The following is a 15,416-nucleotide window of genomic DNA, read 5'->3' on the forward strand; positions in this document are numbered from 1 at the left end:
TATGTGTGTGTATTTATTTAAACATAATTATTATACACAGTACAGTACACACACATATATTATGTAAACAAAAACTTTTATTCTGCAAATGATTAGTCGCGACTAATCGTGAGGCAGCACTAATAAATATTCATTATATAAATATATTTTTTCTTACAATTATACATATATGTGTGTGTATTTATATAAAAATAATTATTATACACAGTACACACATATATTATGTAAACAAAAACTTTTATTCTGCAAACAATTCGTTGCAACTAATCGTGGGGCAGCACTAAGAAATATTTATTATATAAATATATTTTTTTCTTAAAATGATACATGTATGTGTGTGTATTTATTTAAACATAATTATTATACACAGTACAGTACACAAACATATATTATGTAAACAAAAACTTTTATTCTGCAAACGAATAGTCGCGACTAATCGTGAGGCAGCACTAATAAATATTTATTATATAAATATATTTTTTTCTTAAAATGATACATGTATGTGTGTGTATTTATTTAAACATAATTATTATACACAGTACAGTACACACACATATATTATGTAAACAAAAACTTTTATTCTGCAAATGATTAGTCGCGACTAATTGTGAGGCAGCACTAATCAATATTTATTATATAAATATATTTTTTCTTAAAATTATACATATATGTGTGTGTATTTATATAAACATAACTATTATACACAGTACAGTACACACACATATATTATGTAAACAAAAACGTTTATTCTGCAAACGATTAGTTCCGACTTATCATGAGGCAGCACTAATAAATATTTATTATATAAATATATTTTTTCTTAAAATTATACATATATGTGTGTGTATTTATATAAACATAATTATTATACACAGTACATACACATATATATCGTAAACAAAAACTTTTATTCTGCAAACGATTAGTTGCGACTAATCATGAGGCAGCACTAATAAATATTTATTATATAAATATATATTTTTTTCTTAAAATTATACATGTATGTATGTGTCTTTATATAAACATAATTATTATACACAGTACACACACATATATTATGTAAACAAAAACTTTTAATCTGCAAACAATTAGTTGCGACTAAACGTGAGGCAGCACTAATAAATATTTATTATATAAATATATTTTTTTCTTAAAATTATACATGTATGTGTTTTTATATAAACATAATTATTATACACAGTACACACATATAGTTGTGACTAATCATGAGGCAGTACTAATTCGAACCCATGATCTTTTGCGCTTCTTACAAGCTTACAAAGTAGCTATAATTTATGCAGCTGCAATCGCTCATTGTTTCTTATTAAGTGCTTTCGATTTTTTCTGGAGTTGCTTGGTGTAAGGATTTAGCACGGATATGTCCTGAAAAGGTGGGAGTTAAAATGGTTGGGAATTTTTTTGGAATTTTCTCATGCTCTGGGCAGAACTGAAAGCTTCGTGCTCGGGATAGCGTGCGCTTTTAAAAACCAGCACTGTGTGCAGACTTGTTTGTTTGCTATGTGTAACTTAACCACATTGTTTTGTCCTTAACTTTGAGGAAGAACTTTGCAGTTTGCAGTTCCCTGAAAGTAATGAGCGTTTTTGGGTTACACCTCAGTAATCAGCTAGTGTTATGTACTGTAAAAGCTGCTCAGCAGCATTGTGTCTCTTTAATAACACCCTAAGGACAGAAAGGTGAGTGGCTCGGGTCCAGCTGGAAATTCCCATGAGATGTTTACAAAATCTGGCGAGGACACTTGTTTTACAACAACAACAAAGGGTGAAGGAAGTTTTAGGGTTTTTTTTAAACCTGCATTGCAGCCTTCATTGTGTTATTTATATAAACACAACTCATTATTTACCTTTGGGTGCAGTAGGTTTGTTTGTACCTTTGTCCTTTCTCGGAGTCTGCAGCGAATTGTCAACTCAGCAGTTAGCTTAGCTACATTGTTTTTAACCCTGTCTGTCTGTTGTGCCTTGTGCAACACTGGTTGATTTTTTTTTGTGCAACGTGGCACACAACACCAAAGTGAAGAAATACAGAGATCACCACTTTATATGCAACAATCTCTTACAAAAGTCCTCTTGTACTTAATATCTTAAAACCATCTATTCTCAATACAGAAGAGTGTTTGCAATTCACTCATATCAATAACCCCATAAACTGTTGAAAAGATAGACGCGTGTCTGGCCCTGTTTACATTTGGTGTTAAGTTTGCATTAGATGTATTATACGTTATATATTATTCAATGTTTTGAGCACAAATACTAATATAAAATGAATGGATTGAATGCACTGTCACTTTGGATAAAGCATTTGCCGAATGCATAAATTTGACCCGGACCACAAAACCAGTCATAAGTAGCATGGGTGTATTTGTAGCAGTAGCCAACAATACATTGTATGGGTCAAAATTATAGATTTTGTATGCCAAAAATCATTAGGATATTAAGTAGGGATGCACGATATATCGCCCGACATATCGTTATATCGATAAATGAAAGCCGATAAATTATGGATTATTTTGGTTTGTTGAACCACTTCACTTGCTCATTGCTGGCCATGTAGAGTTTTGATTGGTGCTTTCTGTGACATAGCACGAAGATGACACGTGTTGCGGGCTTAAGAAGAGTATGCTAGTCTAGCGTAAAGACAAGATGTCCGCGGTCTGCGAGTTTTTCATTGTGAAAATAATATGAATATATTTATCGGCCTATAGATATCGGTTATCGGCCCCCAAATTTAAAGAGTTATCGGTATTGGCCAAAATTTCCATATTGGTGCATCCCTAATATTAAGTAAAGATCATGTTTCATTAAGATATTTTGTACATTTCCTACCGTAACACTGTAAAACCTGACATGTTCGGAGTACTCAAAACTTTTGTTGTTGTTTATTTTTAGTACATTTTTGAGTAAACAAACTTTTTTTAAACAAAATTTTCAAGTAAAGAATATTTATAAATTATAATTAATCCAAACTTAAAAGTTTACATTTCATTTTATTTAATATTTAAGTGAACTCTCCATATACATAAAACTACTGTTTACCATATATACAGTGGCAAGAAAAAGTATGTGAACCTTTTGGAATTACATAGTTTTCTGAATAAATTTGTCATAAAATGAGATCTGATCTTCATCTATGTCAACGTTATTGACTGCCACAATTATTAAATCGCGATTGTTTGACTGCGATAATTTCAGCTCACCGCAATGATTGCACATCTCTTTAAAAACAAAAGGGGGAGCTGCATATAGCCTGTATAAACAAGACAGTATGTAATGGCGTTCCTTAACCCAGTGGTTCTCAAACTTTTTCAGTGTGCGGCCCCCCTTGTGTACTGTGCATTCCTTCGCGGCCCCCCAAAAGAAAATTTATGGCAAAAAACAGTTATAAAACTTAACATTTTAATTAAACAAAACATTAAATTATACAAAGTAGTGCTGTTGGTTAGTAGCCTTATTTTTTACGTTTAATTACACAGAATTCATGATAAATTTATGTATTTCATAAAATGTCATAAAACTGGGGCCCCCCTGGTACCATCTCGCGGCCCCCCTGGGGGCCCGGAACCCCAGTTTGACAACCACTGCCTTAACCGACAGTGTAACGCGATATATTGCAAAGAAATGCTGCAAAACTTTGATTAGCAGTATGAACATACATTTCCAAAACAGTAATTCCAAATTTGGGGAAGTGAAGGATGCTATTCTTAAGGATCTGTAAGGAATTTATTTTTTTTGCAGTCACTACAGACATGTTGTCCAGTACTAATATGACCTTAGTAGGATTGGCTACTATTTAAGGCCTGTTCTGGTATAGTCAGATTATTTTGATTCCATTTCCATTTCAGTTATTTTTCAGAGACTTTATTGTGTTTATTTTCAGTTTTTGAATTCATTAAATAAATAATTTTAATTTGTATTTTATTTGTATTAATATTTACTGCCAGTTAAAATATTTCATTTAACTAATCACAACAATGTGTTAAAATTATTTCATGAACAAACAAAAAATATATGAGAAGTAAATGTCAAAACCCTAAAACAGGCAATTAATCGTCATAATCGCCACAATTTATTAGTCAATTAACCATCAGCCAAGTTTCATAATTGTGACAGCCCTAGTATTGACAAACATGACAAACCACAAGAAATTTTGATCTTTCATGACTTTATTGAGAACAACCAAAAAACTTCATGCTTGTGGAAAAAGTATGTTTTTCAAGTGTTTACATGCAAATCAATAAACCGGCTATGCAGAAAACTGTGTTTACATGGGATTTGGAGATTTGTCAGCCAACTGGAAATCTGTCTTAAGCTATACTGCTGTATCTCTTCTCATGTCTGCAGGACATGTAAATTTAACATGAGCCTATATTTTCACAGTTTCTCTGCCAACTGCTTTAGTCGAGCGGAGACTTTTATGCGTTACTTTGCGCTTCAGCGTGTGATGTTTATCTTTCACACGTGGAGACATGAAGAAAACTGTGAGAAAGCCGATTAAGGTCTTTAAATGCCATGCAAAAAAATTTCTTACGCCATTTATGGTCTTTCCCCAATGTTTTACACGTTTACATGACCCCACGTGTTATCAGTTTATTAAGCATAATGGCTGTAAACTCACTTACTGACCTCCAAAAAGCTCATTTGAGTCGGGTTTTAGCACACCGTGAGTCTCGTTAAGATAATACATTTGAAGGTGTGGACTACAGCTAAAAAAAACCCCTTAAACTTTTGAAGTTTGCTCTGCACAAGAACACCACGCTTATGTGAGCCGTGCCTCGCCAAAATGAACTTTCACAGGAGCTATACGATCAAGAATTGTTGCTTTATATAAAGCTGGAAAGGGTTACAAAGTTTTTTCAAAGACTTTAGAAATTCCCCAGTCTACAGTTAGGCAAACAATCTAAAAATGGAGACGCTTTGGGACTGTTGCTACTCTACCAAGAAGTGGGCACCCCGTCAAAATGACCCCAAGAGCACAACAAAGATTCACCAATGAGGTAAAAAACAATCCTGAATGACAGCCAAAAATTTGAAGGCATCATTGGAACTTGCTAACATCTCTGTTCATGAGTCTGCAATAGGTGAAAAAGCAAGGTATCCACGGCAGGACACCACGAAGGACGCCAGTGCTTACTAAAAGATCATTGCTGCACGCCTGAAGTTTGCAAAGGAGCACATTGACACTCCACAGCGGTACTGGCAAAAGATTTTGTGGACTGATTAAACTAACATTGAACTATTTGGAAAAAAACACACAACACTACATATGGCGTAAAAACGGCACCGCATATCATCATAAAAACATCATCCCAACTGTAAAGTATGGTGGAGGAAACATCATGATTTGGGCATGCTTCGCTGCATCAGGACCTGGCCAGCTTGCAATCATTGAGGGGAAGATGAATTCCCAAGTATATCAGACAATTCTTTAGTGTATAATGTGAGAATGTCTGTACGTCAGCTGAAACTGTGTAAAAGGTGGGTGATGCAACAGGACAACGACCCAAAACACCAGAGCAAGTATACAACAGAATGGCTTCAGAAAAACTAAATCCGCCTTTTGGTGTGGCCAAGTCAGAGCCCAGACCTCAACCCAATAGAGATGCTATGGAATGACTTGAAGAGGATCAGACACAAGACATCCAAAGAATATGAGAGAGCTAAAGCAGTTCTGCCAGGAAGAATGGGATAAAATTCCTCCTCGACGATGTGAAGGTCTGATCCACAGCTACAGGAAGCGACTGGTTGAGGTTATTGCTGCCAGTTATTAAATCTAAGGGTTCACTTACTTTTTCCACTGGCATTTTGAATGTTGAATGAGTGTGTTCAATAAAGACATGAACGATCAGAATTTTTTGAGTCATTATTTTTAATAAACATAATGTTTGTCAATACCCTTGACTTAGATGAAGATCAGATCACATTTTATGACCAATTATACAGAAAACCATAAAAATTCCAAAAGGTTCACATACTTTTTCTTGTCACTGTATGTTTTGTATACTGTACTTAAAACTACTTTTCAACATTTAATATTTGTTCACAAGTCACAGAAACAGATTTTGTGACTCATAAAAATTTAAGACCACTGTAAGTGTGAAGAGATTGAGCTCACCGCTAACTTTCACACAGTTATTGTTTATATGATAAAACAACACGTATATGACCTACAACCTACACTGGAAAAAAAGGCTGGATTTACTTAAAAATATGTAAAAAGTGTTTCTGTGCCTTAGTAGGTTTAACTAAATAAAATGAGTAAACTGTGTTACAATTTTTTTTAATCAAAATATGAGTTAAAATTACAGAATAATTTAAATAATTTGAGTAATTCTAAATGAACACATCATTGAGTAAATTCAACTTCATTTTATCATGTATAATCCACTTAAATTTGTAAGAAGGACATTAACTTATTAATTTTGTGTTGAAACTATGTGATTTTATTATTAAACATAACTAACTAGGCAGTGGACTCCCAGCATGCTTTGCACGGGACTGCATTTGGCATGTATAATTTGAATTTAAACTCTATTTTATGTGTTTTTAACTAAAAAGAAAGACTTGTTAGTGTTAAATGTTCAATTAGTTTCTTCTTTTGAGTTTTGTAGTTACCATTGTTCAGAAGACTGGTGCTTGTAAGTATGTTGCGCTTTAAAGCTGCCCAAACGAAACTGAGTGGGTGCGTTGATTGAATAAACGTTTCACGGAGTAAAAGAACAACAAGAAAACATAAATAATGTAATAATAAACTTAATTAATAAATCAGAAGACAGAACTAGTATTTTTTTCATTTAAAATGTACCTATTTTAATTAAGTCTGTGTATAATATGCTGATATTTTTGACATTGGTTTTACTTAATTTATTTGCTTTTTCTTTTAATGCTACTTAATATTTTTGCATTCATTGAAATGCATATTAATGCACACTGAAAAAAAATGATTCATTGAATTTAATAATTTTTTAAGGTAAGTGGTTGCAATCAATTTATTTAAGCTACATTTAAACAAAAAAGATTAGTAAAGTAAAATAAAATATAAAACATTTGTTTAAATGTAGTTTAAATAAATTGGTTGCAACCACTTACCTTAAAAAAAATGATTAAATTCAATGAATCATTTTTTTCAGTGCATATTATTAAGTTGTCCTTACTCAAAATATCAGTTAGTTCAATAAACTTACAAAAATTAGTTGGAAAATGTTGTCTTTATTGAGTTAGATCTAATTAACAGTTTTTACAGTGTAGTGCATCATTTTTACATCCATTTTTAAGCAATTTAAAAGTGGATGCAAAAATGATACACTATATTTTTAAGTAAATTCAGTAAAACCACATAAAATTCACATAATTTCAAAAATGCTTCCGTAATGCGGGCTCATGCAAGGCATGCTGGGAACTGGAAAGCCTCCTCAACCAATCGTGTTGATTTAACTTTCAACTGAAGTAAATTTGCAGTGCCAGACTCTCTTTTTTTAGCTTACCTGGCAAACTGAATGCCAAAAAACTCATCACGACATAACCACCAAAAGTTTGCAATTATTTGCAGTGTTTGTTCAAATGAGGCTGTGGTATTGAAATGATGGTTGGAAGTAATAACTAAAATTGTAAAAGTTCTTTGACTCATTTTATTTTAGTTTGTGGTGAACTCGTTGATAACCTTTAAGTTTAATAAACTTAAACCAATAAATTTAAACTATTTTTTTTTCATTGGCAGGATATAATTTTCCCTGATAATCAACTGTTCTTAAACAATTGAACACTGTCCGATAGTGGAGAAAGTTTTTATGTGCCAATGATTATACGCCGATATATTGGTGCATCACTAATAAAGATGTACAACAATTCCTGTGACCACCACAGTTTACTTGGCGTGTTTTCTTGTGTAATTGCAGTTACTATGTTAAATTCCATCGCCGTGAGCAATCTCTCATTTACATTGACATTGTTTATAATGAATATAAAAAACAGCTGATAATTTATTTCCGTATTGCAAAGCAACCTTATTATTTCAAATTACGAAACTTTTTTACTGCCAGCAGTGGAACAGAATGACTCACAATCAAATCTCAATCACATGCTGAATATACAGTATAATACCAGTATTACAATAGGATGTCTGCTGTATGTGCCCACAAATACAGGAATAACCAGATGTTTGTATTCTGTACAGGAGCTTGAAAACTTCAAGAGCTTTGTGAAACGAAGACCCCCCTTTGACATCGTAATTGATGGCCTTAATGTGGCTAACACTACACCCAAAGCTGCCCACTCCGAAACGGTGAGTGACATTCAGCCATTTGGACGTTCCAAAAAGGGTGGGTTTTTGGTGACCTTTGAAATCTGTTAACTGGCTAGACAGTAACCCACACTGATTTAAAACTCGATATAGCGCCTAGTAAATTCAGCCTAAATGTGGGAAGCAAAAAATTTCAGTTTGTTTACTTTTATGCCAGTGAACACATTCGGTAGTTGACCTTTGGAGATCACACTACAGTGGAAAGTCATTGAGCAAAACCTGATGCTGGTGCCACCAGTTCCACCAGGAGGCGAGGTTGAGCGTGCCATGGTTTACTTTTGATGTAGATGAACAGGTTTGAGGGACGAGCCCCATCTCTGATAGTTTCCATCAACCTAGCGAAGACCCCCAAACCTATGAAACCCACAGTTACTCATACAAAACTGGGGAAAGTTTAATATCAATGTAATATTGCATAAAAGATTTATGTCTCTGTCAGACGTCAGCCCTCCTACACATTGTAAAAAGTTGTCAGTTCTTTCTTTAAAAGAATAATTTAAACGTGTGTTATCTTAAAGGGCATGAAAACCCAGCTAAAGTCAATTTTCTCATCCTACATAGTGTAAAAAACATTCTTTGAAAATATAACCTTGATATATTTAATATTGACTGAGTAAGGTCATGTCAACGATTAAAATCAATGTGTGAAATCAACAATTAAAATAAAATTTGTAAAAGATGTCAACCCAGAAGCACACACAAGATTTGGCGATTTTTTTTTATGAGGGATTTTTTCAAACAATTAATTTATAGATAGTCACCTACACCCAACCTACACACTCTCAAATGCCAATTGGCATTTTTAATGAAAATGAATTAATTAATTGTACATGTAACCATGCATTGTCTATTCCTATTACAAAAGCATAGCTTTGCAGACTTCGCATGTTGACTTCTTTGAAAAAAAATTATACTCTCTCATTTGCAAGTCACTTTGTATAAAAGTGTATGCTAAATAAATAAATGTTAACTTAACCATTAACTTGACCTCCAGTTAAATCCCTTTGCTTTCTGCCCACTCATCCATGGTTTTAACCTACCCTCTTGTCACAGTCACACATTTTTAACACAGTAGCGCTTCAACCGAGAGACGGGGATTTACACTTATTTTGTTATGACTAACCCTACTAGTTTAAGTCTAACATGCGCCTTATGTGTGGTCAAATGTATATTTAGTGTTAACATTTACCCTACTTCCTCGCTAACTGGTGCATTCGATGGCTAAGTATTAACTGCCTTTTTTCTGCACATACGAACTCGCTCTTAAGAGATCAAAATGTATACAAAGTTTATGCAAGTTGAGGTAACCAAAATGCATGCAAGTTGGACAGGAAAATAACAATGGCTGTAAATTCAGATTAACAAGGAAGATCTTCTCTTGATCTAGAAACGTTTATGTAAAGGTTACTGCTGGCAGGGCATGAGGTACGATTGTGAAAGAGGACAGTATTGAGTGCGGTGCTTTCCAGAGTAAAACAGCACGTGTCACTGACTGTCCACTTCCTTATCATGAATAAGCAGAAAATTTACACCTGTATTACTGCCGTCAGCACTTCCTCATGTCTGAAATGAAAGAATAAAAGAGTGGATACGTGATAAACTGGAAGTAACACGGATGATGTTTGCATATTCAAACCATTAGTGTGCGATTACGGTAATTTAAACGCAAGGTAGAAACTATATTTAGAAGGTTGACGGATGTAAAATTAGATATTGAATGTTATGCGAATGTACAACATGAACAAAAAAATTAACTAAATAGCAAACCCAGACACTTCTGCTAACAAGCAATGCTAGACATTTTATCTCAGATGTAATCTCACCTGTCTTATTACTCATTTTTGCAGTTATATTATTATTTATTTATATTATATACAAAGTCAGATGGACGGATAGATAGATACAGTGAGGAAAATAAGTATTTGAACACCCTGCTATTTTGCAAGTTCTCCCACTTAGAAATCATGGAGGGGTCTGAAATTGTCATCGTAGGTGCATGTTCACTGTGAGAGACATAATCTAAAAAAAATCCAGAAATCACAAATAAGTATTTGAACACCTGTCTATCAGCTAGAATTCTGACCCTCAAAGACCTGTTAGTCTGCCTTTAAAATGTCCACCTCCACTCCATTTATTATCCTAAATTAGATGCAACTGTTTGAGGTCGTTAGCTGCATAAAGACACCTGTCCACCCCATACAATCAGTAAGAATCCAACTACTGCCATGGCCAAGACCAAAGAGCTGTCCATAAACACTAGAGACAAAATTGTACACCTCCACAAGGCTGGAAAAGGCTACAGGGAAATTGCCAAGCAGCTTGGTGAAAAAAGGTCCACTGTTGGAGCAATCATTAGAAAATGGAAGAAGCTAAACATGACTGTCAATCTTCTTTTGGACTGGGGCTCCATGCAAGATCTCATCTCGTGGGGTCTCAATGATCCTAAGAAAGGTGAGAAATCAGCCCAGAACTACACAGGAGGAGCTGGTCAATGACCTGTAAAGAGCTGGGACCACCGTTTCCAAGGTTACTGTTGGTAACACACTAAGACGTCATGGAAGGTTCCCCTGCTTAAACCAGCACATGTCCAGGCCCGTCTTAAGTTTGCCAATGATCATTTGGATGATCCAGAGAAGTCATGGGAGAAAGTCATGTGGTCAGAACTTTTTGGTCTTAATTCCACTAAACGTGTTTGGAGGAAGAAAAATTATGAGGACCATTCCAAGAACACCATCCATACTGTGAAGCAAGGGGTGGTAGCATTATGCTTTGGGGGTGTTTTTCTGCACATGGGACAGGGCGACTGCACTGTATTGCGAGATTTTGGGGAACAACCTCCTTCCCTCAGTTAGAGCATTGAAGATGGGTTGAGGCTGGGTCTTCCAACATGACAATGACCCGAAGCACACAGCCAGGATAACCAAGGAGTGGACATGCACCTACAATGACAATTTCAGACCCCTCCATAATTTTTAAGTGGGAGAACTTCCAAAATAGCACAGTGTTCAAATACTTATTTTCCTCACTGTAGTTTCATAGATAGATAGATAGATGCTTTTGGTAACACTTAATAATACAAGCAATGCTAGACGTTTTTTCTCCGAAGTAATTTGACCTGTTTTACTTATTTTTGCATGGATGGAGAGATTAACTAATGAACTAACAATAAGCATTATAGTTTTTTGCATTTATTTATCTTTGTTAATGTCAATACAACGATTTAAAGAAAATATATTAATAAATGCTGTTAATAAATTGTTAGTACATGTTAGCAAATGCATTAACTAATGTTTTTTGTAGTGTTAACATGCTTTTGTATTTTCAAGAAAACAGGAAAATGTGCACGTTATCTCATGAATAGTCAATGCACACAAAGTTCTGCTCATCTACATACAGAAGATATTTTAAGCACACGGTTGTAACCTTTAAGCAACTCTTGCATGCTTTACTGCCTTTGTAAACAGGGGGTATAGGAAAAACAACTTCCTGCGTAATCAGGAAACTCCCCCTCTCATGGTCTCTGCGTCAGTGGGCGACACAAAAGTAGGTTATAACAATGTGATTGAAATCATTTCCCTACAGCTGACTTGCTCATGGTCTCAAATTCATCTGTAATGCCAAGGGAAATTCCTCCCAAAAAGTCAGAACGGACTCAGTACGTGGAGAACGTGAATGCAATGACTTCTTTCATTCATTAAAAAAAATTCTTTCATGAATGACCCCATTTATCTCTAACGATCAGATGGAAACGGTTAAAGGTCACAGATAGTCTGATTTATCTCTACAGTTGCTGGCAGTTATCTCAGAGCTGGAACAGCAGGGTCTGAACATCCTGGTGCTTGGTAGGAAGCACATGCTACGACCTTCCTGGAACTGGGACAGACAAAACATGAACAAGATCAAGCAGAAAGCCCACTGCTTCTTCACAGAAAACATGTTAGTGTTGCCATTTACTTCACACATTACACCCATCCACACTGTCAGTTCATATTATTACATCAGAGGTACATCATTGATACCAAATGTTTAAATATCTGTGCCTAACTGGCACATATTAGGACCATTTTAAAGGGTACGGACCCAGTCACAGCTTGGGACCATTTATTGACCATTTTATGTGACAGTGTTGCATTTTAGGGCATTATAGACAAAGCATAATGAAGCTCCAAGATGCCTTTTTTTGGCCAGCATAAATCAGAGATAGCAAGCCCAGAATGCATTGCAACAAGCAAAACACAAACAGTTTTAAATGTTGAGTTTTACTTTAGGACTGCAAACTGCAGTTTTTAAAATCACTATGAGGTTACATAACAGTTGGTTCTGGAATGGAGACGCACGTATGGATAGCTTCACCCTCTGCTTGAGCCAATATAAAATGTAATGACTTCATGCATTAAAGGGACATTCAAAAGTGGAGTGTCCCTTTAAGGGTATTTTAATAGTGTCCTATTTCTTATCTTGGATAACTGTCACAGATCTGAAGATGACCCGTTTCTGCTGTATGCTGCTTTGCACTCGGGCATTCACTGTAATTTTCTCAGTCGTGATCTGATGAGAGATCACAAGGCCTGCTTTCCAGACAGCCCCACCAGACGCCTCTTTTTCAAGTGGCAACGTGGTCATCAGTTAGTAATCAGTCATTACACCCCAGGAAAAAGGGTTCGGTTTCAGGTAGGTTTATAAATGAAGGGATGTTAAGTAGATGATGTGTGTTTTAAAGTACAGAACTGAGGTCAGATAATGATGTCATGTTTTACAGAGGATCGCCACTTATGACACCATCGTCCAGACGGCTGGCAGCTCCTGGCACATTCCATTCGATGAGAACGGAAGGGATAGAGCCACGTATGAAGTGCCTCAAAATTGGCTATGTCTTACTCAGGAGCACTCAGGGACTCAGGCTTTGGATTGTAAAATGTAAAATAAAAATAATATTATAAATATATATTTTTGTTTCTTCTTTATTAGTTGCCTGATTTGTTGTTTTATTATACAGGTGTAATTTAAGCTGTGGTTTTATATTGTAGCATTTAATTGTATAACATTTGCCGAAAATAATCCCCAAAATTCCTCCAGGAATATACTGTACAATAGAAACACTCGCATGAGGAATTTCCCAAAGTTTTAAAAGGAACATATTTGCATTATGTTCTTCATTTACAATTCTAAGCAAATATTTATTTGGCATAACAATTAGAGGACTGTGACTCGAAACTAATTATGTGTCTGGGGATTAACTAAACACTCCCTCCTGAACATTTACCACAGATACTGTATGTGCTATTAAGTAACACTGGTATATTTTTTATACTAAATAGTCCATTACAGGATTGATAAAATGTACTTAATTTTAATGCTGTTTCTAAATCTATTTAGGCTTTTTACTAGTGCTGGGCAAAGATTAATCGCGATTAATCGCATACAAAATAAAAGTGATTTTTGGCATAATATGTGATTGTGTGCTGTGTGTAAATATTATGTATACATAAATACACACACATTCATGTATGTATTTAAGAAAAATTTACATGTGTATATATATTTCTCTATATTTTTTTATATTATATATAAATAAAACATTCTGAAATATATGTATGTGTGTGTGGTTAAATATACATAATAAATACACAGCACAAACTCATATACTATGCTAAAAATCACTTTTATTTTGTATGTGATTAATCTTTGCCCAGCACTACTTTTTTTACTATTAACTATTTTTTCTATTCACTGTATTACTATTATTCATATGGCCCAAATGCCACAGTTATAAAGTATAGTCACGTAAACGGAGGATCTAATAAGTATTAAAGGGTGTGTGTAGTAATATGAAATAACTGGTATTTGACCCATGTCCCATCTGACCCACCTATAGTAACCAGAAAACCCTTCAAAGCTTCAAAAGCTAAATAAACCCACTCGACTTGTGTCATATATTTGAAGTGTCCTAAAGACATTTACTCCTCTACTTTCTTGTTTTGGATATCACAGGTTTTTTCCAGTTCTTATACACATTATTTTAAAGTAAACATCCTGAAACAAAAGAGAATGGGCATTGGGCACAGGTCAAGACTTTAATAAAAAAATGGATTATTTTTTATTTTGTTTAATTAAAACCTTTAAAAAAATTATTTTTGATGTTATTTTTTTAACACTTTTGCATCCTTTGAAGTTTAAACTGTTTTCTGGTTCTCGGTCAACATCCACTCCCATAGTAACCAGAAAACCCAAAATAGCACTTTTAAAAAAATCTCCATTTGGGTTATGAAGAACAAGGACGGACATGACCAAGTAAATGACCAAGTTTGTGGATTTGGGTGAACTCTTTAAGAGTATTTTGTTTTGTTGAAACACGGTGTAATAAAGAATTTGAACTTTAAATCTTTATAAACAAATACAAACTTAAGTGGGTTTTACAGAGAGACATAGGAATTGAGAATTTATTTAATTTCTTTTTTTTTTCAAATAAATTTTGATACTAAAGTAAACACAATAGCACAAATTTCATTGGTGAAAATCATAACACATCTACAATCCATCTGCAACTGAGCGAATTGCAGTCATTCATTATCTTGATAAATTTAAAGTCGACCCACGCTCATGCTCTTATCATGTTTTTTAAAACTGATACAACTCCCCACTTCCTTCCACCGCCCTCAGTAGGTCCTAAATATATATATTTCTATTTTTAAGCTTAGCGTACAGTAAAGTTTAAGAGTTAACATTTCATTCTGTAGTCATACGCAGGAATGAACCAATGAACATTAAAATGTATTGCTTGCTAAACAATGGTTTAAAGAAGACCTATTTCATGGCTAGAAAACAACGTTATTTTGTGTATTTGGTATAATACAATATGTTCTCTTGGTTTATGGTTTAAAAAACACATTATTTTCCACATACCATACATTTTGTAGATTCAGATTTCCCCTTCTTTCTGAAACGCATTGATTTTGTACAAAACTGTCCCTGATTGGCCAGCTAACCTGTACATTGTGATTGATCTGAATACCTCTGACGTGAGCTGGAAATGTGACGCTCCTTACCATGTTTGAAAGATTTGGACACAATGCAATGCTAACAGGAGTTAACTTACAGGCTGTGA

At 34.5% G+C, this 15,416-nt stretch overlaps 1 protein-coding gene across 1 annotated transcript in view; it reads left to right on the top strand.

Moving 5' to 3' along the window:
• The window catches only part of prorp (protein only RNase P catalytic subunit), a 21,422-nt gene extending 8,166 nt beyond the window's left edge, over positions 1 to 13,256 (top strand). Inside the window, exons 4-7 of the mRNA XM_055172172.2 lie at positions 8,186 to 8,293; positions 12,099 to 12,247; positions 12,787 to 12,982; positions 13,071 to 13,256. Coding sequence (XP_055028147.2) covers positions 8,186 to 8,293; positions 12,099 to 12,247; positions 12,787 to 12,982; positions 13,071 to 13,232 — 615 coding nt within the window. The 3' untranslated portion in view covers positions 13,233 to 13,256. The remainder of the gene's footprint in view (positions 1 to 8,185; positions 8,294 to 12,098; positions 12,248 to 12,786; positions 12,983 to 13,070) is intronic.
• The last annotated feature ends 2,160 nt before the right edge of the window (positions 13,257 to 15,416 follow it).

This window comes from Misgurnus anguillicaudatus, chromosome 7, assembly GCF_027580225.2.
Source record: "Misgurnus anguillicaudatus chromosome 7, ASM2758022v2, whole genome shotgun sequence".
NCBI lineage: Eukaryota > Metazoa > Chordata > Actinopteri > Cypriniformes > Cobitidae > Misgurnus > Misgurnus anguillicaudatus.